The sequence below is a fragment of the Silurus meridionalis genome, chromosome 4 (assembly GCF_014805685.1).
Source record: "Silurus meridionalis isolate SWU-2019-XX chromosome 4, ASM1480568v1, whole genome shotgun sequence".
Taxonomy (NCBI): domain Eukaryota; kingdom Metazoa; phylum Chordata; class Actinopteri; order Siluriformes; family Siluridae; genus Silurus; species Silurus meridionalis.
The window spans coordinates 22,897,905-22,924,731 of record NC_060887.1 but is presented as its reverse complement, the minus strand read 5'-3'; the positions used below and the strand labels follow the sequence as shown (position 1 = coordinate 22,924,731).

At 36.6% G+C, this 26,827-nt stretch overlaps 1 protein-coding gene across 2 annotated transcripts; it reads left to right on the top strand.

Annotated features, from left to right (window-relative positions):
* Positions 1-4,985: 4,985 nt before the first annotated feature.
* Positions 4,986-25,776, top strand: hace1 (HECT domain and ankyrin repeat containing E3 ubiquitin protein ligase 1). Of its 2 annotated transcripts, XM_046847271.1 has the most exons (25): positions 4,987-5,266; positions 6,606-6,660; positions 6,762-6,851; positions 7,360-7,464; positions 7,636-7,711; positions 7,844-7,975; positions 10,390-10,472; positions 11,796-11,892; positions 11,999-12,100; positions 12,203-12,309; positions 12,412-12,562; positions 14,220-14,536; positions 16,412-16,480; positions 16,598-16,685; positions 17,379-17,490; positions 17,597-17,694; positions 17,901-17,988; positions 18,301-18,450; positions 18,564-18,760; positions 18,877-19,008; positions 21,978-22,017; positions 22,241-22,305; positions 22,721-22,791; positions 22,919-23,032; positions 23,789-25,776. In XM_046847271.1, exons 1-25 carry the CDS (start codon positions 5,176-5,178, stop codon positions 23,889-23,891), a joined length of 2,733 nt encoding a protein of 910 aa, XP_046703227.1. In that variant the 5' UTR covers positions 4,987-5,175; the 3' UTR covers positions 23,892-25,776. The 2 variants fall into 2 exon arrangements, with proteins under 2 accessions (XP_046703226.1, XP_046703227.1); XM_046847270.1 differs by lacking the exons at positions 21,978-22,017; positions 22,241-22,305; positions 22,721-22,791; positions 22,919-23,032; positions 23,789-25,776 and having other exon boundaries at positions 4,986-5,266; positions 18,301-18,407; positions 18,877-19,040.
* The last annotated feature ends 1,051 nt before the right edge of the window (positions 25,777-26,827 follow it).

The window sequence follows — 26,827 nt, the reverse complement described above, 5'->3', positions numbered from 1 at the left end:
AAAATAAAATAAATGTAGGCTTTGTGCGGTCGCATAATGTGTGGTTATATAATAATAGATATAAATAGAGCTACAATTGTTTGATTGTGACCTGATGAATAAACTCGTAACTTATTACGTGGCCTCCCGGAAGAAGAGGTGCTTATAAACAGTCTCATTCATTTCTCACAATACTCATGTTATTATCACTACTATTAACTATTATTACCACTGCTACTATCGCTACTTCTATTAGTGAAAGGAATCACGGAATAAGCGCATTTTCCGAAGCACAGACCTCGTTCACAAGTGATTCAGGTACTTCCTTTATCTCCTATATGGCTGCAGTAATGATGATGATTAAGTGATCAGACTGGACAAAAATGTCCCACATATTGTCCTACCTACAGCCGCATAATCCTACCAAGCTTTTTTTTGGGACAGTTAAACTTAGCAGCATTTCTGTCTGGCGGGTTAAACTGAGTCGGAGCTTTTGTCACTTAAATCTGGAAGAATTGCTTTATAGAACTGACGTGACTTAATTTGTGTGACGTCATACCATAGAGGTTGTGTGGTTCGCATCAGACAAGATGACGACATTTGCTTCTGTAAGAAAAATTACATCAGCTTTGGATTGCCTTTTTTCTTTCCTTAAAGATTATGACATACTAGTGTAATAAAATAAGTATAAAAAACTGAACAGATGAATTTAGATACAGTACATATGTATATAACTGAACCATTTAAAGATGCCCCAAATTCAGAAAACATGGTAAAAAAAAAACATGGTTTACATGAAATGGGCCAGTCTTTAAATACAATAAGTGGAAAGAGGAAAGGTAAAGAAATATAATGGATGCATGAATGGCTGCATGAAAATTACATCTAAGAACTTTTATTTTTTGTATATATTTTTTTTGTTTGTTTGCATTTTCTATGCATTGAATAGTGTTTTGTGATACATCTTTAAAAGCTGGGGAATATAGTAAACTGGGAGATGTAGAAAGAGAAGTAGGTTAGTACATAAATCTTTTTTACTTAGCATTCGGTCATATAATTTTAGGACTAGGATTACTCTAATATAATTTAATTCTTTTAAAAAAAATCTATTAAATAAAGCAACATGCAGTGTACTGTTTATTGTTGGATTTCAACTGTGAGTTTTTGTTCTTACAAATTTTAGATTTTGTAAAAAAAAACTACTGAAAATTTTCTAAACCTTGTATGTTTTGTTATTGCTATAAGAAATGTATTACAGAATGTCACTTAGGTTTTTATTATGTAGTCAATTTAGTTCTTTATGGATACAATACTAAAATATGTTGTTGGTGAATTTGCTCATTTCATTTCTGCTTGTTATTTATGTATATTTTTTAAGATGAAAGAACCAATTAATTCAGGTTGACATTAAATACATGTTTTTGCTTTATCTGAAGTTGGATAGAAATACTTTAAAATTACACTTCATTTATTTAATTTAAATAATTTTGGGATATTTCTTTTTTTTCATGATTTTCATTGAAAGTGTGCACTTTACTGCATAATTAAATTCGAAATATTAATAGTAAAACAAGTTGTTCTCCTTACATTTTAATGTATCTATTTAAAGTAATAAGTACAACAAAAAATTGTTCATCATTTACACTGTCCTTCTTCTGCTACACAATTTTATTTATTTTATTAAGCAAATAGACTACAATGGTGAACTTGAGGAGAAATCCTTGCCCTGCCTTAATATGTTTAAACATGTTTAAATACATACATTTTCCTGCTTTGTTGGCATGAACTAGATTTAATTTGAAAAAGGATGAATTGCATTAACTAACCTAATTTAGTTTTTTTTGGATATTTCTTTACTTTTAATTCATAATTTTATCTAATTTATACATATTGTAGATATGACAATTCATGAGATGTGAGTTGAGAAAGAGCAAGTCGAGTTAGTTACCATTATAACGACAAAGATATCTGGCAAAACAGCATATTTAAATGAAAACCTCCTCTATAACACTTTGAACATTAATGTAACTAATTATATCAGTTAATACTTAATTAATAATACATTTTAAATTTGTAACTAATTTTATTTTTCAGTAATTTTTAGTACATATTTGTCTGGATGTTTCCATGTTTTTAACTTTTTAATAGTCAGGAAATTAGCCAACAAAATATATACTGTAGCTCTTGTGTATGTAACTTCAGACAAAAACATCTACACTCCTGGCCAAAAAGAAAAAAAAAAGCCTTTCCATTTATAAACTTGTTCTCAGGCCCTTGATGGGCTGCATCATATTAATGAATAATATTTTATGAGAACTAAAACATCACAGAAGATCATTTTGGAGCATTCTTTGCTCCATGATATGTGTTAATCCATTAAAAGCTTGATATTTGCCATTTTGGGCTTGGTCCATTTTTTTATAAAAGAGTACAGATGGTTTAAGTTGAAATATCATGTTACTAGATACAAAACTATTTTAATGCAGTCATCAAAAGGAAAGCTCATTAACCAAGTATTAGTTAGAATTTTTATTAGAATTTCAATTCTGATGCACGACTTGATGTTAGCCAAATACATTTTCTGATCATTTTTATCTGTTGTTTTTATCCAGTTGTTTTTATCCATCATCCATTGTTTAAAAAAAATAAAAACACAACCAGGGTCATTCTGAAAAGTCGGAACAGGAAACATTGCCTGGAACTGGACACATAAGCATCATGGTTGGCAGGTTTCAGTATCATTTATCAAATGACACCTTCAACAAGTAGATTGTTTAGAATTAACATATGAAAAAAGCATTTCTACTAAAGTCTACATAATGCAATTCCTAATTTCTTGATGCTTCAGTTGAACTACGCTTGTCATTGGTTTTCAGCTGAACTCAAAATCATTATTGAGACAATGTCTGTTGTGAAAAGCGCTATAAAATCAAAAAGAAAACTAGAAATATATGTTGCAGAACATTGGTGTTTTTGCATTATTGAAAGACCACTGTTATGGTTTAAAAAAAAAAAAAAAAAAAAATATATATATATATATATATATATATATATATATATATATATATATATATAAAATATATATTTATTTTTAATATTAATTCTATTTTTTTATATTTACTGTGAAAAACTGTGGTCTTATGAAGTGAGCAGTCCAAATCAATTTGTTATATGATGAATGGATACATAAACTCACTTTTTATTCTATTAAAAAAATGTGAATTCAGTTAAAATGCCAACCTCAAATTATATCACTTTCTAAAAAATCCCTGAAATGTGTGGGAGTTTGATATAGAATATTTAAAGACACAATAATATTTTAAACATAATAAGCATTAAACATATAGTAATACATTTAGATATCTTATGTAACTTTTTAAAATCTGATATTAATATTCTCTGTATCTTGTTATATATCTTATTACATTTTCTCTATCTAGTTTGTGCAGCTGCTATGAGCTGGATAAAATTACAGTCCTGCTGTGAGCCATTTTTACGGTCTAAAAGATAATCAGTTATTCGTTTACTGAAGCAATGAAAATGCTATAAATTTGATGGATTTATTTGATGAGGACACATGCACTATCATTCTTGAAATGTTCAACCAATTTTACATAATCTGAGGAATGAACTCTGTTCCTTTTAGGTGTTTACCAGCTCATCCAGCAACCATCCAGTGGGTATCAGGTATCAGGAACCCTAATATCTGTTCAGAAAAGACTGCAGATTCATGCTGTTCTTTTCATCAGCACCAGGCAAAGAATTCTTAGTTGTGCAGGTTTCATCCTTAATACAGCATATATATCTGCATTTTCCTGATCCTTGCTGACAGCATCAGCTCTTAAAATGGCCAATTAAATACAAAATAAAATAAAATTAAATACATTTTGCATTTTAAAATCACATTCTTTACACTATTGTTTGACCCTGATTTTTGCTCTTCACACTAATTTAAACCATTGGTAACATATTTAACTTACCTAAAAGAAAGTGTCATCAAAGAAGTAACAACTTAGAAAAAATAAATACAGAGTTTTTTTTTTTTTTTTTACAAAAAAAGTGAAGCACATACTGTATATAGAAGATATTTGAAAACATTATACAACAATATTATATTTGTTGAAATAAAAACTGTTTTAACGCCATCTTGTGTATATTTGCTTTATTTGTGATTACATTCTATGAAATCGATTTTTATAGAGCAAAGCTCATGAAGGATAAATGCTAAATAATGGGCTTAAAATGTATGTGAATGCATGTGAAATAGAAGTTAAGTTGGAAAGAGAGAGGGGTAGAAGTAAAAAAGAAAGAAAGATGTATTTAAAAAAAATGAAGTAAATTGTATGCATCATTGAAATCACTCCTGTGTGTGCTTTTGTTTATCTTCATAGCAGAAAAAAGTTAATGTATGATATTGAGAGAAAAAAAACACGCAGAGAATTTGAGCAGCTTGTAAACGGAGATGGAGAATAGTTTCAGGAAAAAAGCATAACAACAGTGCAGCATGCAGATATGATCTCATGGGTCAGATATAATGGATATAGGGGCGACATGGCCCGGGGCCTAGAGTTTGTCATGTCTGCTTTAGGTATTTAGCTTTTACTCGAGGTAGATGGATGAGTGCAAGATACAATATTGTATTTTATAAAAAAGGTCACATTTTCAACAAAAAAAAAGATTATCCCTCTGAGGGAAGTCTGAGCCGTTTTCTAAAAGTTATTCCAAGATTACTACCTAGGTTACTATCTATATGGGATCAAATATTTTGGCACAAAATCCCTAAACCCCAATTTCCATTTATTTTTATTTTATTTTTTAAATGCAAACACAATCTGAAACAGGGGAAATATCCTATAATCCTTCGATATATCTAGGATAGGATATAAAAGACATTCATATTAATGTCTGCAATGGCTGAAGAGGAATATTTATAGAAGGTGAGAGAAAGCGTCTAAAACTTCATTACCCAGTATGCATTGCGTGCAGGAGCTAAGGAAAACAGGAAGCGTTGGCTTACAAGGAAATAATGCCAAATGAATCAGAGGGGCGTCATGCCTCATAATGCTGGATCGGCCTATCCGTTTCAGAGCCCCATGCCGAAATGGATAACCTGATGGATTTAGGGGTATAAATGTAGTTAAGGAGAGGCCCTGAAGCTCAATTACTCCACGCTCCATCAACGAATCCTCTGCTCGTATGATGGAAAGGGCGATGGAGCAGTTAAACGTACAGCTAAATCGGCTGACGCGCTCCTTACGCCGCGCCAGGACTGTGGAGCTCCCAGAAGGTAAACCTGCATCAGTTCCCTTCATTTAGCACGTTTGTGGTTCATGGTGTGACATCAGTTTTTACAAGATTGGGATGGATACATTCATTTCCTGACATGACACAGCTGGGAATCTTCTGTTTTAAGGCCTACATACGGCGTGGCTTCATTTAAACCTTGTTTATTTAAGGATGCAAACAATTATGGCTGAATTGTATTTTATTTCATGAAGAGATACATACAAACCAAAACCCACCAACCCGGAAGTCACAGCCTGATGCGCCTTTGAGAAACGGATGTACCTGGATGCTTTCCAAGCATGCAACTCGAAAAAACAACGTCACCAATTGGTCGAGCAGTGATTTCACATATCGAATGGGGTATAACATGGAGGGTTCCCAAACATTTCATGTTTGTTTTATGAATCACTCAACCTCCTCCTATTCACGCACAGATACAATAGTAATGTAGATTCCAGTGTTAACTACTAACAACAGACCAGTTGTTGCTTTGCTGTGTTTGTCGACCACATTTACTCTGTCTATTAACAGAAATCATCCTTTCATCCATCCCATCCCCCTTTGGTTTTCATTTTCCTTCCTTACTATCCTTCCTCTGTCCATCTGTTTGTTTGCCCATTTGTTCTCTAATGCTCTCTCTCTCTATCCCATTTCTATCTTCCTTTCTTCCTTCCATACTTATGTATTTCCTCCCTCCATACTTACTTCCCTACTTTGGTGCTTCTTTTCTTCCTTCCATACTTCCAAACTTCTGCCACTGATGTGTTTTTGTTTTATCGTTCTCACTGATCCTGACATGTTTGTGTATGTAGTACTTCTATGAATCTACCATGGACACTAGCAATGCTGGGACTTTTAACTGTAACTGACTAGCCAATATTATTAGGAAATTATTGTTAAAACACACCTGCTAGGTACAGAGAGAAAGACAATTAAGCCTTTCATACAGACTAGATGTTTTTTTTTATTCGGAGGAGTATTCTTAACTAAGAATTAACACCGAGGTGTTTGAAATAGTCCCTGTAAATTCAGCTGTTACATCTGATCCACACATACACTTGAGTAGAGGATCAAATGTGCATAAGGATATTATGGTTACAGTCAGTAATTGTATACGTAATTGCAGCCGTAAGGATGTTGTTCTCTCTAATAAAATGGCTACGAAGGTTACATCACTTGTGAATGTACAAGCATTCCTTTAGTCCACAGATAAGCTTGCATTTATGAGCATTTGGCTCTCCATACTACGTTAATGCTTTGTGCAGTGAAAGGAACGAAACTGTCATTGTTCTGGGATAATCTGACTAACCTACATTGTTTTGTTCTTGCATTCTGTACAGACAACGAGACAGCTGTCTACACACTCATGCCTATGGTTATGGCTGATCAACACAGGTAGAGGACCAAAACAACAACAACAACAAAAAAGAGATATAGTATAATATGATGAATGTGCTGGTGCTTAAATGTTTCTTTTTCCCCCCACACACTTGCAGATCGGTCTCAGAATTGCTCTTGAACTCCAAGTTTGACGTCAACTATGCATTCGGGCGTGTGAAAAGAAGCCTCCTTCATATAGCTGCGAAGTATGTTAATGTCTAAGTTACTCTTCAGTACAAAATCTTATGATCATGAATTTTCTGGTTGAACAATTTTGAAAATAAAGTATACAGGCATAAGAGGGATTTATTTATAATCACATCCTCTGGCGTCTGCCAGATGTATGGGTTCCCTTTTTGAGTCTGGTTCCTCTGAAGGCTTCTTCCTAATATTATTTATAGGGAGTTTTTCCTTAACACTGTTGTTCCTGGCTTGCTCATTAGTGATAAACTCCTGTAAAGCTGCTGTATGACAGTGCCCACTGTTAAAAGTGCCAAACAGGTAAAAATGAAATGTTAAAAATAACATCTTGGATCTAGTTTAGTGCATTAGAGCATTCTTTTTTTTTTTTTTTTTTTCCCAGGTCAGTGTGCCATCAGAACAATGCATGAATGCTGAAAAGATGGCTAGACCTTTGCATCAGGTAGCTTTGCTGTACTGTGCAGAGTGCATCTGATTTCACATCAGGCCTTTTTTCTCCCTATATTTTCTCAGCTGTGGTTCCGTGGAATGTTTGGTCCTTTTACTGAAACGAGGGGCAAATCCAAACTACCAGGACATCTCTGGATGCACCCCACTCCATCTAGCTGCAAGAAATGGGTAAAGTATTTCTTTTGAAACTGATACACTACTGCCATCTCCTGGCCACAATAGCAGCTCTGCTGCACTGCATGAGCAATTTGGCATGTTTAACCCAAATCTTGGAATTAGTATGCACTTAGAGGAGAAAAGCTGAAAGAATGTCAGTCATATGCATACCTACTTCAACAGGCAGAAGAAATGCATGGGTAGGCTGTTGGAGTACAATGCAGATGTCAACATCTGCAACAATGAAGGACTAACTGCTGTAAGTATATGTTTGTTGATCATGTTTATTAGCTGTTGAACGTGTTAAGAGCTAACAGTCTTAAATGCACACAGTTTTAAGGATTTATCTTTTCAGTTATTATGCACTACCTCTCTCTTTCTGTGTCTTTAGATTCACTGGTTGGCGGTTAACGGTAGAACGGAGCTGCTTCATGACTTGGTACAGCATGTATCTAATGTGGACGTGGAGGATGCTATGGGTCAGACGGCCCTACATGTGGCCTGCCAGAATGGTCACAAGACTGTAAGACTATTTAATTAATCAAATGTGTGAAATTGCTGGGAATGTAGGATGGATATTGTACTGTATTTTTTTTAATTATTATTAGTTAAGGACTCGTACTAATTTAATGAAACATAAGATGGTCGTTCCTACTATACAAATCATATTGTATAATATAAAACATTTTAGTGGGACAATGCATGTAGGATGTTTTTGGGACAAAGTGAGAGAGGCCCGATTGAGATGGTTTGGACATGTGCAGAGGAGGGACATGGGGTATATCGGTCAGAGAATGCTGAGGGTGGAGCCACCAGGAGGTTTATGGATGTGGTGAGGGAAGACATGCAGGTAGTTGGTATGAAAGAGGACAGGGGGTATGGAGACAGATGATCTGCTGTGGAGACCCCTAATGGGAGAAGCAGAAAGAAGAATATTAAAGGGATTTGTGGGCATGCAAAGTGTCTTTACCCTCAAATGTATTTATGATTATTACAAAAAAATGTGGGGACAGATAGCCTCAAGGTTCGTGTTGTGCATTCAGAGATGCTCTTCTGCATACCTTGGTTGTAACGAGTGGTTATTTGAGTTACTGTTGCCTTTCTATCAGCTCGAACCAGTCTGGCCTTTTTCCTCTGACCTCTGGCAACAACAAGGCATTTGCGCCCACAGAACTGCCGCTCACTGGATATTTTCTCTTTTTCGGACCATTCTCTGTAAACCCTAGAGATGGTTGTGCGTGAAAATCCCAGTAGATCAGCAGTTTCTGAAATACTCAGACCAGCCCATCTGGCACCAACAACCATGCCACGTCCAAAGTCACTTAAATCACCTTTCTTCCCCATTCTGATGCTCGGTTTAAACTGCAGCAGATCGTCTTGACCATGTCTACATGCCTAAATGCATTGAGTTGCTGCCATGTGATTGGCTGATTAGAAAGCAGTTGGAGAGGTGTACCTAATACAGTGGCCGGTGAGTGTATATTCCCAGTTCTAGCACTTACGGGTTTCCTGTTTGGAGGCTAAATGCAGACTACTGCCACCTGCTGGTATGGGAGTTATGTTTCCTCATGCAAGCACAGAACGCACACGTGCCTAATAATCGGTCTAATTTGCAGCACAATCGGCCGAAGCCGATTAATTAAAAATACCCAAAAATCGGCCCAATGAATCGGCTGGCCGATCAATCGGTTGACTTCTAGTCATGTCTTCTTAAAATAAAATGCAGAGTTTCTAATACAAGCTTGTGAACATGTAAATACACAGTCTTTGAATTCTAAGGTTTTATGAATCAGGATGTAATAACAAAAAAAAATCACCCCTTGTCAGGTCTTAAATTTGACATATGACATATTGTGTTATTCAATATTTATTTATTTATTTTACAAAAATCACACCAAATCAGAGAAACCATGTATGGAAAATGAAGTATACAATATCCCCCAAAAGTGAGTACACCCTCAAATCCATTTTAGTATATCTTCAAACTAATTTCCCTAGAAAGGGACAATACTATAGAAATGAAACATGGATATATTTTAGAGTAGTCAATGTGCAGCTTGTATAGCAGTACAGATTTATTATCCTCTGAAAAGAACTCACCGTACAGCCATTTATTTTCAAAATAGATGACAACAAATGTGAGTACACCCTGAGTGCTGTGTTTGGTTTTCCTTGGGGCGAATAATATTCCTCAGTGTAGAATCATATGCTTTAAATTGTTTGGAAATGGTCTTATAACTCTTCCCAGATTGCTGATGTCTTTCCTTCTGGGTGTTGTTTCAACACACACCTGAATGCTTCAGACAAGCTAATCGCTAAATCTTGGGCTTTTATAGAGGGGGTCACGGGTGATCAGTAAATCAAAGGAATTTAATGGGCTGCACCTGGATGCTACTTAGCCTCTTAGATATTATAGAAGCAGTAAAGGTGTTCTTAGTTTTTTCACTAATGGCCCTTTTTATTTTAGAGTTTTTTTTATTTATTTATTCATTGTTTTTTTTTTTACACTGTGTAATGTCATGTGTTGTTCATCTGCTGCTGTATTTTACCTCATTTTAAGAAGTGCAAAGGACCAGAGGATTTTTTTTTATGTCCTGATACTCAAAACCAAAGATTTCAAATAGAATGTATGTTCATTCATGACTGTATACTTCTGTATTGTATGCTTTATACAGGGTTAAATAACAGTTTTTTAAGATGAAGGAGTTGTGCCATATAGGTTTGGCAATGTTTAAGTTATTTAGTTATAGAATCTGGAGGAGGTTAAACATTTGCTGATGGTTTTGTAAACAGAAAAAATCTGAATGCCAAGCATTGTATTATCCTGTATAAAATGTTCTTGTAATGTATGCACTGCGATTAATAGAGGATTACTGCCACAATCAAAAGAAAATCTTCTGTAAACACTGCTGATCTTGTTTGTGTTGTGTTACTCAGACAGTGCTGTGCCTTCTGGACAGTGGAGCAGACATTAACAGGCCCAATGTCTCTGGAGCGACCCCTCTCTACTTCGCTTGCAGGTCACTAAAATAATGATCACTATTAATGCCAGTAAGACAGGTGCTGTGGTGCAAGCTTTGAAACCACATGCCTTTAGTTTGAAGTCCAGAATTTAAACATGCATTGAATTTTTATCTCTTTAAAACCACCCACAGCTTCTTGTCCCAACTGCATGCATAAAGAGGTGAATTCCAATAAAAGAAAACTATCCGATTCTGTCTTCGGAGTAGACTAATGAGAATAAGAATGCTGTGAATGAGAAAATGTCCAATTTTCTTTTCTTTTTTTTTTTTCTTCCTCTTGTGTATCATGCTTGATACTCTTGGATGAGTGGGTTGCCAAGCAACAATGCTCCTCTATTCTCCCATTTCAATTACAAATGGCAGTCAATGGCTGTCTGCTTGGACTTGCTTATACAAGCGAGACACCTTTTCTAATAAATAATTCAGGCATGTTATTAAGCAACTGTCTATTGATGAAGCTCTTAACGGTTTATTGTCTGTTTTGTCTTTTAATATCAGACACTGTCAATCATGATATGATTGTGTTAGGTTATGAAGAATGGGATATTAATACTTTACAAAAATCCAGGTGCTACAGTGTCAAGTACGTTCTGTATTTTGGTGCATAATGCAAGATTTGAGACATGGTTTTTGTTAGTGTGTGTCATGAAGTATTATGTCAATATAAAGCATATTTGACTGGCATGATATTGTGTCACATAGTATATGAGAGTGTTGTATGCCAGTAAACGAATGGAGATGGCATAACACCATAAGGCTTTATTGTATATAGGCTCTATGGTCTTCTCTTTTTTTTAAGTTGTCATGTTTCCATCAGCTGATAGACTGAGTGATGTACCAGTAAAGCTATACAAATCTGGCAAGCCCCATGTGCTTTTGGTGCAAAGCTATACCATCTGTCACATGTTGTGGAGAGGTCTACAGGCAGATACATCTGGCAACAGGGGAACAACAGGGGGGATTTAGTAATTTGGTCAAGCATCTACACAGTAACATATTAAGTCAAGTGATTATCATATGAAGCATGGTGAACCACCTGGAAACACTCTCCTGACACATATATATGCATAGGCAAAGTACATCTGCTGCTGTATGAGACTGACAGCATTGGTAGTACTGACACACACGAGTTCCAAGAAAATCCAAAAGCAATCAGCTGGAATTAAACAAAATGATCCTCTCATGGCCACAGGTTTCAGTTGAGATGAGATTATGACCTTGTTAGTGTTAATGTGATGGTACTTTGGTTATGTCCAGGTGATCTTATAATCTGTGCAAAGATCCAGGTATATATATTTGGTCACTTTTTCATGCTTACAGTCATGGCCAGAGGGACACAGCCCAAATCCTGCTGCTCAGGGGTGCCAAGTACTTGCCAGACAAGAATGGAGTCACTCCACTTGACCTTTGTGTGCAGGTAAATAGTGTATAGAGAACTGAGTTATTGTCATGACTGGATGTATGCAGTTATTTTTATTAATTTATTTTAATGAATTCTTATACATTCTTCCTACATGGTTTAGGGTGGTTATGGTGAAACATGTGAGATTCTCATACAGCATCATGGAAGACTGTTTCAGACACTAATTCAGATGACACAAAATGATGACTTAAAAGAGAGCATGGTGAGATGTTTTTCTTGTCAAGTTTTCCTAATTTTTGTTGACTCATTAATACAAATGCAATGCATTAAGATTGTTTGTTTATTCCTCCATATATGGGTTTAGCTCAGGCAGGTTCTTGAGCATGTATCTCAGCAAAATGACTCCAATTATCAGAGAATTCTTATCAGCCTGGCTGAGGTTGGCACTACCAATGGACATAAGCTGCTCAGGTAGACTGTGTTCCCACTTTGTTTGTTTTTTGTTCCCACAAATACAAAAGCTCTTTCATTACAGAATTCTGGTCCTGTATGATTCTTTTCCTTTTGTTTTAGTTTGTCCAGCAATTATGAGGCCCAAATGAAGAGTCTGCTCAGAATAGTGAGAATCTTCTGCCATGTTTTCCGCCTGGGTCCGTCTTCTCCTAATACTGGCATTGACCTGGCATACAATGGGAACAAAACCCCACGCAGTCAGGTGTTCAAGGTCAGTGTGTGCTGCATCCAGCTCAGCCTCCATTATCTTTTCTACAGTAAAGTGAATTTGATTCTTAAAAAAAAGGTGCACTTGAGTGATTTGTCCTGAAGAGGGTGCTCGTTGCTTGAATTTATGGAGGTATGCTTCTAGTCAGATCTGTTGCATTTACAAACAATAATATTAGGTATCTAAAATTTGAAGCAGCTATGGCTAGACTAAATATAAGCCACAGTCGGGGATATTTTGCAAATAGCCTATATGAAGATCTTGCAAAGCTTTTCTATGAAAAGCTCAATAACATTTTGGAGCCTTGTGAGGATTAAGAGATCCCTGTACCACTCAGCCCTTTATATATTTTCAGATGTTTACTTTCCAATGCTGTAGTCTGACTCACTGTTCGGATATGTGAATAAACATGCTGATGTCAAATGTATAAATGGGCTGTCATAAGAAAAAAAAATTGCAATGTACACCTTTTTCAGAAGGACTGAATTGCCCATTGCACATGTGCCATATACTATATGTAACAACTACTTTTCATGAATAGTTCCAGTAATAATTATCATGTCATTTTAGTTGAATATAGTTTAAGAATAGTTCAATATTGCTTCCACCATTATTATTTGGCAGCATATAAAAGCCATTTATTTTGCATTTTATTTTTAAAGTGAGCATCAGTTAATTGTGTGCTCACCATATGGCATCATTAGATACTAAAAAAATCTTATGAGATGATCATTTATGCACATGTAGGCTAATGTTGAATTGTTTAAATATTGCTTCACATTACCTTGTCCAAAACATTGTCTTATGTCGAAAAATATTTTAAACAGTTATTTACAATTATTACATTTTATTCACTTTCTCATAACATATGAATCCACCTTGAATTTTCCTTCTAAAAGTATTGAAATAGCAAGGCCATCTCTTTTGCTATACACCAAATACATTTTAATTAGCAAACAAAATATAATTGAGAATTTGGTTTTAGCTTTTTTTTTAGTAATCAGGAAAGAAGCACAAAGTGTAGAGGAGGAAAAAAGGATCTGCTCATGATCCAAACATGCTCAACAGTCAAACACAGTGGAGGTGGTGTCATGGGCTTGCATGAATGCTTGTGGAAAAGGCTAAAAAAAATATTTCTTGAAATAAACTTTATGGTAGTAGCAGCAGACACTTTTTTTCAAGGTCTACCAAAACATTCTTAGGAGAAGGTTTATCATGTCACATGACACTTATTATCAAAACAAAATAGAACTACACGAGGGGGTAAAAAAAAAAGCCTAATTAAAGGGAGAAAACCTCCAAAGCAAACATCAACTGAAAGCAGCTGTTGCACAAAAGCAATCACAAAAAAAAAAGCAACATTTGGATGCAGTTATTGCATGCAAGGTAGATGCAGCCAAGTGTTGTTTACTTTAATTACATTTTAATTAATATCAAAATGAATGACTGTTCTTGTACTTTTGACAAATAATCTATCACGTGTTTTAGGTAATTAAATGCATCTATATGTAAGTTTCAGAAAACGAAAGCTGAAATTCCTATCATGTATCAAGTCAATCTATGAAAAGAAATGTAGCTCTGAACAGAGTAACACAAACAGTCCCTCACTTTTTTTCTTCATGTCAGGTTTTAAATTTTTTGTGTGTGCGCTTATCCTCAGCCTCTGGAGCTGCTATGGCACTCTCTGGATGAATGGCTGGTCCTCATCTCCACAGAGTTGGAGAAGAAATGTGGAGACATTACGTCCACTTCTCCAGGAAGTGACATCGCCTCACTCTTTCTGAAGCAGCGGGAGGCTGGTCCTTCCATCGTTGCTGACACCCCTGACCTTCTGTCCTCCTCACTGGATCCTGAGGTGATGATGAAATCACCTGAAGCTTATGTTGATGGTCAGGATGTGATCTCCATGACTGCCAACCGGCTGAGTGCAGTAATCCAGGCGTTCTATATGTGCTGCTCCTGCCAGATGCCACAGGGGTAAGAATAACTTCTCCTCTTTACAAATCAATTCTTGACAGTTACCTAATAAAACTTGGTGGGTTTTGAAGCTCCCATACTGCACCCAAAAACCCAGAATACAATGCCTATAACACATTTTGATTCATTCCCAAATATGTCACTAGAAATTTGTTTATTATTTTCCTTCCTTTAATACCTTTCATTGTTTGTCACGTTTTATTTTAATTACTCACAATGTTTTGAACCAACTGTGGCATAATTAATTGTGCATTAGTGGATGTCACGGTGTTGCCTTCTGCCATATGCTAATTATAGAGGGCAGCAATTAATACAATGTATAAACAGGATAAATAGCTTATCTGCATATTACGGCTGTGTTTTCCTAGCCTCATTCTTATCGTCTGTATCTATTATACCAGAGTAAGCGCTTTAGATATTGTGCAAAGCATTACAGCGCTGACGATTCCAAATAGTGTCTTTCAAAGAACAAAATGATATTCATATGCAGATGAATCAAGATAAATTATGATGAAAGATCAAGATAATTATGATGATAAATATTCGCTCCTGTTTATTTAAACAGTGCCTGTTGCACCATGAAATTGTATATTATGTAATAGAGTTCTGCTGTAGGTGGGTCTGGGAATAATAGTTTTTATTTTTTGATCAAGTAACAGTAAAGCTCATTTTGAACCTGTTTAGAGAGCATTTTTCATCTATGAAATAATCAAAATGGCAGATATAACGTTATACAAGAAAAAATTTACATTCTCAAAAATAAGAATATACTGTTGATTTATTGTGGAATACAATGTACAGTGTTCTACTCTACAAGTATCTGGGAATGTTATAGGAAGAGGTTTCATGCTGTTATTCTCTTCACGAGCAGATTCACCATTATACCAGTAACTTTGAAACCACTGTTCTGACATCACACTACTTAAAGATTTTGATGGAATAAAAGCTTTTGTTAGTGTGTGTATATATATATATATATATATATATGTGTGTGTGTGTGTGTGTGTGTGTGTGTGTGTGTGTGTGTGTGTGTGTGTGTGTGTGTGTGTGTATATAGTATAATATGTATGTGTGTATGTATGTATATATATATGTATGTATGTATATGTGTATATAATTTATTTATTTGCTTATTGTAAAAGGTGCCAGAAATGCCATAGAGTGCTCAGCAGTTCTGGTAAAACATAATGATGACATTAATTATATATGCTCTACTATTATAAATTATTACATTTTCATATAAAGCTTTTTATTAAATCCCCATTTAATATAGTCACAATTACTATTTAGGTCCGAATTTTGCAGCTTTAACACTAGTCACACTGCAAGGTGGAAAGCCATGATTGAGCAATGCAGAATATTAAAACAAAGTGATTTCAAAGAAAGATTTAGATAGTAATATTTTATTATTTTCAGCTTATGTTTCTGTGCAGCATTATAATTATTTTAATCAGAGCTCAGATTTGTATAACAGTTGCTGAAATAAACAAGAAAAAAAATGCTGCCTCACACTTCTGTTACCCCTGAAGCTTTCTAACTGCATGTAATTAGGAAATTAAATAGGTTTTTAATTGCCACTGAATTGATGATTTCTTGGCAGGTTCTAGTAAGATGTCTTTTTGTCTTTTTATTTATTTATTTATTTTTTTTTATATTTTGGTCTTCCTTCGTCATTAGAGACTGGAGTGATGATTTTGAAAATCACCCTTTTAAATAATTGATATATTGTGTTGGCTAATGGCTCAATACTGTAATGAGTTTGCAATCTGTGTAATTATAGTTTTAATACAGGTTGCTTTTCTTTGCACTTTTGTGTCTGCAGCAGTTTTTTTCTTTTAGATAATCTATTATCCACTTGTCTCTTTTTTTGCCTAGCATGACATCTCCTTGTTTCATCGAGTTTGTTTGCAAGCACGATGAAGTACTTAAGTGTTTTGTAACCAGGTAGGTGAGAATTGACTCTCTGTAACAGAGAACTTTTAACTATAACTTTTATGACGATACTTTTTCAAAGCCAGATTTTTTTTGACGTATAATATTTGCAAATATTTTTTCCCAAAGGAACCCAAAGATCATCTTCAATCACTTCCATTTCCTGCTGGAATGTCCAGAGCTCATGTCTCGCTTCATGCATATAATCAAAGGCCAGGTATGTGGTCTGATGCACACCTTAAAGCAGTACTTTTCCAATGTAGCCGACCTGATTTGATTTCACAGAAGTGACCTTTTGTGCTGCAGAACTCTTGGGACTTCTGCTGATAGGCTTTCAAACACCTGTCTCACTCAGCTAGGATCATTTAACTGTTATTATGCTGCAGATAACGCTTGTCTTAAGGTCCGTTATATGGTTTCATAAATTTTAACTGCTGCTTTACTATGTCATGTAGACGAAGTTTTTGGTATTCATATTTGAGCTGCTGCATGCTCAGCCTCGTTACCTCCAGATTATGGTCCACTGGGGAACGCGGTGCCATTTTAATTACAGACTTTAACTTGCCGAATCCGATTTCATCTCTTGATTTTCCTCTTTGCATGCTCCAGGTGCCCCTGGAGGAAAGAGTTCCTTTCAATCTTATTAATTTGTACGTCTTGCCGACTTCCCCCTCCTTGCATCATGAATAAAGTCATTTAAATAATATGCAAATGGATTGCAGTCTTTCGTCTCTGTGTAGCTGAAGTGATACTTTCCCCCATTATCTCCACTTTACTAAGGCAAGGTCTGTAGTTTATAGTGTAACGAATGGGTGAATAATAGGCCAGGCGAACGCTCTTTGGGGAGAGTATAAGACATGAGTGTCTAATCAATATGATGGAAATTTAAATGATCTCTTTTGCTTCACAGCCATTTAAGGACAGGTGTGAGTGGTTTTATGAGCATCTCCTGGCTGGACAGCCTGACTCGGACATGGTCCACAGGCCTGTCAACGAGAACGACATTTTACTGATTCACAGAGGTACTAGGATTTCTGTCCTGAACGTTATCAGGTCCCTATGTATATTTACATACTCTGTGTTTAGATTTGGATCAAGATCAAGTCACTTTTTTTTGTTCTTTTTTAGAGTCCATATTCCGCAGCAGCTGCGAGGTCGTGTCCAAGTTCACCAATGAAAAGCTCAAGCAGGGCATCGCTGTACGCTTTCATGGTGAAGAGGGAATGGTCAGTTTGAAAATATCTCTCTTTTTTTTGTCATCATAAGCAGCTTTTTCATGTTCTCAGCTATTTTTGGCTGCACTGGGCTTCGGTACTCGATGCAGTGCTCTCTAATCTGGACTTGCTGTGCGAGATGCACTGTAGTCTCGGGAAACAGATCTTTTGCTTGTGATGTTGGCAGATGGTGCTCACATTGTCTCGCTCTGTCTCAGGGTCAGGGGGTGGTGAGAGAGTGGTTTGACATTCTCTCTAATGAGATCATCAATCCAGACTACGCGCTGTTCACACAATCGGCAGATGGTAAGCAATATTCGAACTGTAACTCTGCAATGTGCTGACTATTAATATGCGCCTTTTGTTGAGATTTTCTTCAGGCTCTTCAGTTTCTTTTATTTTGTGTGCGGTTTCTTTTTCCATCTGTTTGATGTATCTCTTATATGCCTTATTTGGATGTAAGTGGTTCAGTATGAGTGACTTTGACTTTTCTGTCTCTATACCTCTATGTACAGTATCTAATTATTGAATATTAATTGCAAAGAGTTTACTGAGGTTCAGTCTATAGTTGTGGGGGACTGCTGTGTAAGTACAATCGTTTGTTTGTGTCTTTTACAGGCACTACATTCCAACCCAACAGTAACTCTTCCGTCAACCCAGACCATCTGAACTACTTCCGGTTTGCAGGACAAATCCTAGGCCTGGCCCTGTACCATCGGCAGCTGGTGAATATATACTTCACCCGCTCCTTCTATAAGCACATACTGGGTAATTCACAGATGGGCACATGAGACACATCAATATGCACAAATGATACCTGTACAAGATACAAGAAGTTTCTGTGTGCACAGTATGACATCATTGTGTCTTTATCTGTTTAGGTATCCCAGTTAATTATCAGGATGTTTCTTCAATTGATCCAGAATATGCCAAAAACCTGCAGTGGATTTTGGACAATGATATCAGTGACCTGGGCCTGGAACTCACCTTTTCTGTTGAGACAGATGTGTTTGGAGCCATGGAAGAAGTTCCACTTAAACCAGGAGGAACTAGTATTCAAGTTACCCAAGATAACAAGGTGAGTATATGAATGCAGAAACTGTTCACATATGTAATCCTACAGTTAGATTTTTGCTATTTAATAATGTGAGTTGGTGATATATGTCTCTGTTTCTCTGTCTCTTTATCTGTCAGGCCGAATATGTGCAGCTTGTAACGGAGTTGAGGATGACTCGAGCCATTCAGCCTCAAATCAATGCTTTCCTGCAGGGCTTTCACACGTTTATTCCACCCTCACTTATTCAGCTCTTTGATGAGTATGAACTCGTGAGTAGATTCCCAATTCTTCTAATAGTCCTTATTTAGCTTTTTCTCGCAAATTTTTGTATGATGTATTTCTCCGTAAGCCAGAAGTTCTCCTTTCACTCTGTTCCTTTCTTTTCCTGCTTCTCTCCCCCCATCCCCCAATGCAATCATTCTTAATAGATCAGTTCAGTTTAACTTTATTTAATTTGAACAAAATTTTTACCGAAGCCTAGGCATGAAATCCCCTGTGGGCAAGAGACAGCAGTTACAGAAAGAATCTCTCACATGACTGTGGAAGTGGAATCAGCTCCTCAGAAGTAGCAATCAATTCTTTCCTGGCAGAGCCTACACAGAGAATCAAATATTGTGATATTAGGAAACTCATGCTGGAAGCAACTGTTTATATTACAGTCATTCAGTATAGATTAAATTACAGTGAATGAAAAGTAGAGTCTGGAAGAATACAGTTTAAATATTATGAGTTGTGTACAGGGGAAGACTAGTTATAGTTTGGTTTTAGGCAGAGTAGGTTTGTTCAAAAATTATAGTGATGTGACCCTTGTCACAGTTGCATCTCTGAATCTCACTGTTGCCCCCCCAAACAATGAGATTCAGAGATGCAACTGTGGGGGCACACTGAGGGGAAATTAAAGATGTGCATGAAATGACATGGTTGACAATGACAACATAATGAGAACTAATGAAGAATAAGGTATACAAACAAAGCAGGCAAATAGAAAAACAGGATGGTCCTGATAACTGGGGACTGATCACATGTATGGGGCAGCTTAAATTACATAAGAAAACTATGGCCAGTGAACAGAATTGATAGCCAATAACTCTCAACAGTTCAAAATAATATGAACTTACAAAAGCATATTCTTTAAAACTTAACTATCAATGCTTTTCAAAATAATTTTTTTAACTGTGACCAGGAATTACAAATTGGTTACTTGCATGACTTAAAAGCATTCAATGTCTCAAATAAGGTAACTATGATGACAAACATAATGTAGTTAAATACAATTTTCTAAAAAAACTGCACAACTCTTAACCTGGATGTTGGTGTATGTAAAATGTTGAGACTGTGAGAGTGACATCATTATTTAAGGCATACATGAATTTCCAAGCCAAAGTTCGACCGCTAACTATTACACGTTTAATTTAGAGACAAAAAAACGTGGCTGGAATGAGAGAGACAGTTTGTCTTTCTTGTGTGAGTATACAGACAGTCAGACAGAAGACATGCATGCAGGCAGTCAAAAGTAAAAAAAAACCACTGAAAAATAATGTAAATTTCAGAGTTATATATAAAAGCCCCTTTGATAAAAGAAGTAATGGATCAACAACAAATTGTTCTTCTGCAATAAATGTAAATAAAGCATTGAAAGTTGGTTCGGCAGACCCAAAGCCACAACAGAATCAGAGGACAAGTTTCTGAGAGCTTGATTGATGGGAACATTCTCTAACACAGCAGCTTTGACAGGTCGAGTGGCAAAAAGAAAGCGATTGCTAAGATGGCAAAATAAGCAAAAGAGCCTTGCCTGGGCCATGAAGCACTGCCAGTGGACTAATGAAGATTGGAAGAAGGTCTTTTAGACCAATAAATTTTAAATCTACGCTTTATCACGCAGGGTCTTTGGCACCCGAACCTAAACACCTGACCCACAGCATTTTGCAGTACCCACTGGTATATACCTAGTTCATCAGGAGTTCATCCCACTGTGAGATAATGTCCCAAAACATACCTCTAGGCTGTGTCAGAACTATCTTAAAAGAAAAGAACAAGGTTTCAAATCATAAAATGGCCAGCACAGTGTCCAGACTTAAACACTTTTGGGATTTCTGAACAGTATATTATTTCTGTTGTAGAAAAATGCTCCAATTGTGTTTGAATGTTGTATCTGCAAAAGATGGCTTCTTTGAGTCCAAAATGTAGATTTTGTTCAACAAAACAATGCTATCGTTTTTGTAATGTCAAATTGTTTTTTTTCCATTTTTTTTCCGAAGTGCATTGAGACACTACGTAGATTTCAGTAAACCCTGCATACATTAACTTGGGAAGCTCTTTCAAATGGGCACTGAAAACACTTATTTGCCCTGTTTGATCTCTGTGCTAGGCACTTGTGAAAAGCTTTCACCCTTTCATTAAAATCTTTTGTGCAAGGATTAAGGTATAAGTATGAAAAGAATGAACACTTAGCCCGTAAATGGTAAAATGACTAGATGAGATTTCTGTGGTAACATTGAGGTGAATGGATATAGACAGTGAATAGATATTGCCTCACTTCATTTTAATTGCAGGAAGCAGAGAAGCCTAAAGCAGGTGTCTTTAACATTGGACACAGCTGATCATGCTATGTCCGTGATGTCTTAATGATATACTAATTTTTGCATCATGCACAGAAGCAGTACGCCTGGAATAATTTTAGTCTTTAAAGATTAACACAAAACGATCTATCATAAATAAGAGTAGCTTTCACGCTTCCATTTCTATCCTTTGTTTTGTCCTGCTTTGGGGCCCTCACTGAGGGATAAGGCTCCACATTGTTAGTCCTGTAATGTCCATGTCCTTTATCTGTTTCTGTCTCAGCACATAGGTGGCCCCGCTTACTCTATCTCTCTCTGACACCCCATTCTCCCACCGAGATTGATGCTCTCTTAGGAAGATTACGGTGCCGAGGGCCTCCAGCATGCATATATTTGTAAGCCCATGTGTCGGTCCCAAAGCCACCACTAGCCCGGTGACAATCCTCAGAGGGACTATTTAATGAGGGCCCATGTTTCAAAGTGCTTTTTTGTCTCACACTCTGTCCTTATTATCTGCCTCTCACTCGTGTAATCGGAACATTGAGCAAGCCCACGATATTCCGCACTTGGAGTGTGTGTTCAGTGATTAAAGGCACTTTCCACTGCTCTCCTCTGTGCCGTACTTCACACACGTGTCCTTTTATAAAGGGGTTCATGGGAAATGTCAAACGCTGTGGGAGCGCTACCTTATTCGTGTTATGAGTCAGCCAGAGCTGGATGAGTTATTGATTAGATCTGTTGTTATGGGGCTCATACACACATAGGTCTGTGCTGTATTTCTGGTCTTAAATGTGTGTGTGTGTGTGTGTGTGTGTGTGTGTGTGTGTGTGTGTGTGTGTGTGTGTGTGTGTGTGTGTGTGTGTGTGTGTGTGTGTGCGTGCGTGCGTGCGTGCGTGCGTGCGTGCGTGCGTGCGTGCGTGCGTGCGTGCGTGCGTGCGTGCGTTGATGGACTGGAAGAGAAACACAGAGTATACAAGTGGCTATGACCTCGAGGAGCCAGTCATCCAGGTTTGCAGCTGTCACCACATGATCAACAATGATCACTCTGTTGAATGAAGAGACCATCTCTAATCTCATAGCACTTTAGCCTTTACAGAATTTATTTTGTGAAAACACTTTTTGCAGCCTCGCTCTGCTTCTTTTTTTTTCTTTTAGGTAAGGTTTTAAAGCTATCTTGTGTTGTTTAAACCTTGTGTGTCTTTTAACCTAGAGGAAATGTTCTCAAATTAGCTTGTTTAATGTCTATTAGCTTCCAAACCTTCTGTTTCAAGGTTTACATATTTTGTCTTGGTAGAGGATGTATAGCAGTTTTGTCATTTAAGCTTCCAAAGAGAACACTCCTTACCCTTGTGGATGTGTTTACTTATTTATTGCAGGGCACTGGAATGTCAAATATATATGTATATATGCATATGTTTTGTAGTGGTTTTGGGATGTAGTGGAGGGTCTTACTCAGGAGGAACGGGTTCTCCTGCTACAGTTTGTCACTGGGAGGTAGGACTTCTTTTTAAGCCGTATTGTTTATTTTACCGCATAGTTAGTTAGCCATGCTAATCAGCATTCACAACTTATACACAGCACTTATTTTTCTTTCATCTCTCATTTATAATAATCTTTCCAGCTCCCGTGTTCCACATGGTGGTTTTGCGTTTCTTATGGGTGGCAGTGGCTTACAGAAGTTCACCATCGCTGCAGTGCCCTACACATCCAACTTATTGCCTACCTCCAGTACCTGGTAAACATAAAAGTGCTTTTGTAAATTGTTTCCTTTATTGCGCAGATTCCATATGAGCAGATGAGTGAAGCTAGTGAAATGTCAAATATAATCGCTATAGAATGATTGGAGCTAGAAATCCGCCTTCAGGATCCCTTAATGACTTTCTTTCTATTCAGCTTTTTTTTAACCATAGAGGATAGAACATAAAGACACAGTACAACAATGGCAAAATCAGACTTTCCTGTTTGTTTGTTGTATTTGGATATAAGATGATTGATAGGCACATATTAATGTGGAATGTGCTTCATCTATTTATACAGTAAAATTCTTTTGTGAAGATGAGTAGTGTTTTATTGAATTCTCCCTTCAATAATCTCTAACCCATAACCTCTAGGGACCTCAATCTGCTTATGTGGGTGGTGTTATTGGATGAGGACCTGAGACACATGCTTGACAAGATTATGGTTATTTCTGGTTTCCGATCTGTCACTAAGCCAAGCCTTGGCTGCATTTTGGCAGCAGAGGGCAGTGTGGCTCTTTTAGAAATCTTCTTAGTGGTGCCACACGAATGAACAACAGTGATTGAAGCAGAAGCTTCACAGCATGATAAAAAAATGTCAGAGGCATAATCACACGTCCTGGCAGAAAGACGTGGAACAGAAAAAGAAGGATGTTCTGTGTAAGGTTGGGAGTTAAACATATGCAGCTGTATGTCTTGTTTTGTTGCAATCCATGAGGGAATAATTCTGACCCGTCTGTCTCTCTTTCCTCCAGTATCAACATGCTGAAACTCCCAGAATACCCCAGCAAGGACGTCCTGCGTGACCGGCTGCTAGTTGCACTGCATTGTGGAAGCTATGGTTACACCATGGCGTGATGCTTACTTTGCTGTTTTTGGCTGGGGTGCTTGCTGTATAAACACACAAACTTGGCCAACAGTTTGTGTACATCACTTCAGGGATAGCTTCGCCATTCATTGCTTTGATACTTGGAAGAGTTCAGTTGATTTAATGGTGTTCTTTTTAAATTCTCATATCTGAAGACAAGGGATACATAAGTGAGTGACACAACAATATGTAATTCTGAAAATGTGGTATGTCAGTTTGCCAGTCTGTATTGCCAGTGTTGTGTTTCAAAGTTTTTTGAATTTGTGTATAAACATTAGATGAGGAGGGACTGAAAAAATTCCCAGATTTTGATTGTGCTCTGTGCACTCCATGTGGATGCAGGTTTTGCTGTTAAGTAATGTGTGTGAGTCTTAAGTGGTGTCATACCTTGTGGGTTATTTGTCATTTGTGTATGCGACTTTTCCATTAGTTTTTTGTTCTTCAATACCCATGGCAGATGTTAAAGAGCAAAGAATAATGTGTAAAATCTTGTTTTTGCTTGACATTTTTAATTTCGCTCACAATGAGCAGGATTAGGTTGATCGAGTGGACGTGAAGGGCTGGAGTGGAAATTCTGGCTAATTCTATTTAAAAACTTGGTTGATGGTGCAGTGTGTGAAGGTACACATTTTTTTTTTAGTGCATGATTAGTTCTGGGTGCATAATTTATCTGGGATTTTTCCTGATGCTTTTTGTAGACAGTCTGTCAAAGATTGCGATCATCATTTTCTTCATTTGAGATTTGACAATTTTTTTGTCTTTTGCTTTAGAAACACATCAGGAGGGATGGCCTTGAAAAGTTTGCTCTAGCATTGTCACAGTATTGGGATCAGGTTTATCGAGGGGGAAAAATGAAACTTTACACATTTTTAGCTCTTTAACATCTGCAAAGGAAATTAAAGGGAAAAAAAGGTGTTTCTGGGAGACTGAATTTATAGGTTCCCCCACACATATACTGTGGTGTCATTAAAGGAAAAAAAATAACACAAAGTGTCATGTTCAGCTGTACGGCCAACATGAGCTGCCAGAACAGTTTTAGGGCTCCTTGATTTAGATCCCGCAAGATTCTCAACTCTATTGAAGAGACACCCACCATTTTTACAAAAGATGGTGATTTGAGATGGAGATTGTTGGGACAGAATACGCTCTACACTTTGGTCCAGAACCTTGCATATCGATGACTGCACAGGCCACAGCATGTGATATTTATACTTCTACAAACCATTCACTGAGACCTCATGCCCTGTGGATGAGAGCAAATATCATCCTAGACTTTTATCCAGCACCCTCAACAGTATAGAACTTTTCCATCATTGCTAAACATAAAAGCCATGTCTGTGTATATCTGTGATCCTGTTTTAGAACACAGAAAGAAAAGGGAAGTAATATTGCTGGAAACAACAAAAAAAGATTGTCTGGTGAGCATGGACCTCCATACTTCTGTGATGTCTGGTCTGTGTTAGCTTTGTGCTGTGGGTTTGTTTATCATGGATGGTCACAAGTAAAAGTTCTTTAATATGCCTTTTTTTTTTTTTTTTTTTTTTTTTTTTTTTTTGACAATGAAAATTCGGATGAACAGTGCCAAACATTTGCTAGAATATTAAGTTAAAGGCAAAAATTATAAAAGATTAAATGTTTGTACATGCTAGTGACATGTTTTAAAAAGGGGATGTCTGTTTATTTTATGAAAGCAGTGATTATATCCAGAGAAGCAATGGATATATAATGAGAACATATGTTTGTATTTCTTATAAATTATCACTTTGATTTGGTTGTATATTTTTTCATTTGTAAATTCGATTGCTTATTGTATACACAAACCTGAAGGATATTTTGCAGAAATCATTGAAATATTGAAGTATGTATTTTACTATATATACAGAGTTTTATTTAATGCTCTTACCAATTCTTTCTCTCTCTCTCTCGTGTGTGTGTGTTCTCAAGAAAAACACTGGTATAATGGGACCTACAGTACTTTTTTTTATAAGGCCATCTACAGAAAATTGCTCTTGCACTGCTGTCAACTACACGCCAGAGGCAGCGCTGGTAGCTGGTGTCCTTAAACATATTTATATACTGTAGGAATCAGTCATCACTGAGCTACATTATTGCTGTTATTGTTGTCCTATTTTCTGCTGTGCTTTTTGAGGTCAGCATTATTATGTTGAGTGTTTAAAGGCAATTTTCTTCACCCCCAAAAAAAACTATAACAAAAGAATGAATGATAAAATATTACATGGTAAAATTAAAAAAAAAAAGATTTTCTTTAGAAAATTCCTTTTCAATCTTTTTTTCTTATAAAAATAATTGTTCAATGTATATATTTCTCTAATTTATAACCCCCAGTATCTTCTCTATAGTTTGTAGTTTCTAGAAGAGCATACTTATATATACACACACACACACACACACACACACACACACACACACACATACATTATTTATATATATATATATATATATATATATATATATATATATATATATATATGACTGCAAATATCATGTTCTACTTGCTCTATTGAGACACCACTTTTTAGATATTACCTGCTCACTATGGCAACGCTGCTGAAATTATTACTGGCTCTCCATGGCAACACAGCATCCAAAAACCACTCAGCATGGCTCTCTGGACCTGGACTGGGGGAGGGCAGGTGAGCTCAGCATATGTCATAACGACAGCTGAGAAATGGAAAGAGGGACAAGGAAAGATGAAATCATAGAGAGTGTGTGTTCGAGAGAGCGAATCTATGCTTTGCTGGATACAGAGAGCAGATTTGAAACACATTGTGTGTGTCATTGTGGTTTGGTCACCACCCACTTACACACACTTGTGAATTTAACTCTCACATCCAATTCCAACTCTATCTGTTCCAGTTCAACTGAAGTTCCAGCCCATGAAATCAGAAAGATTGGGGGGTATCTC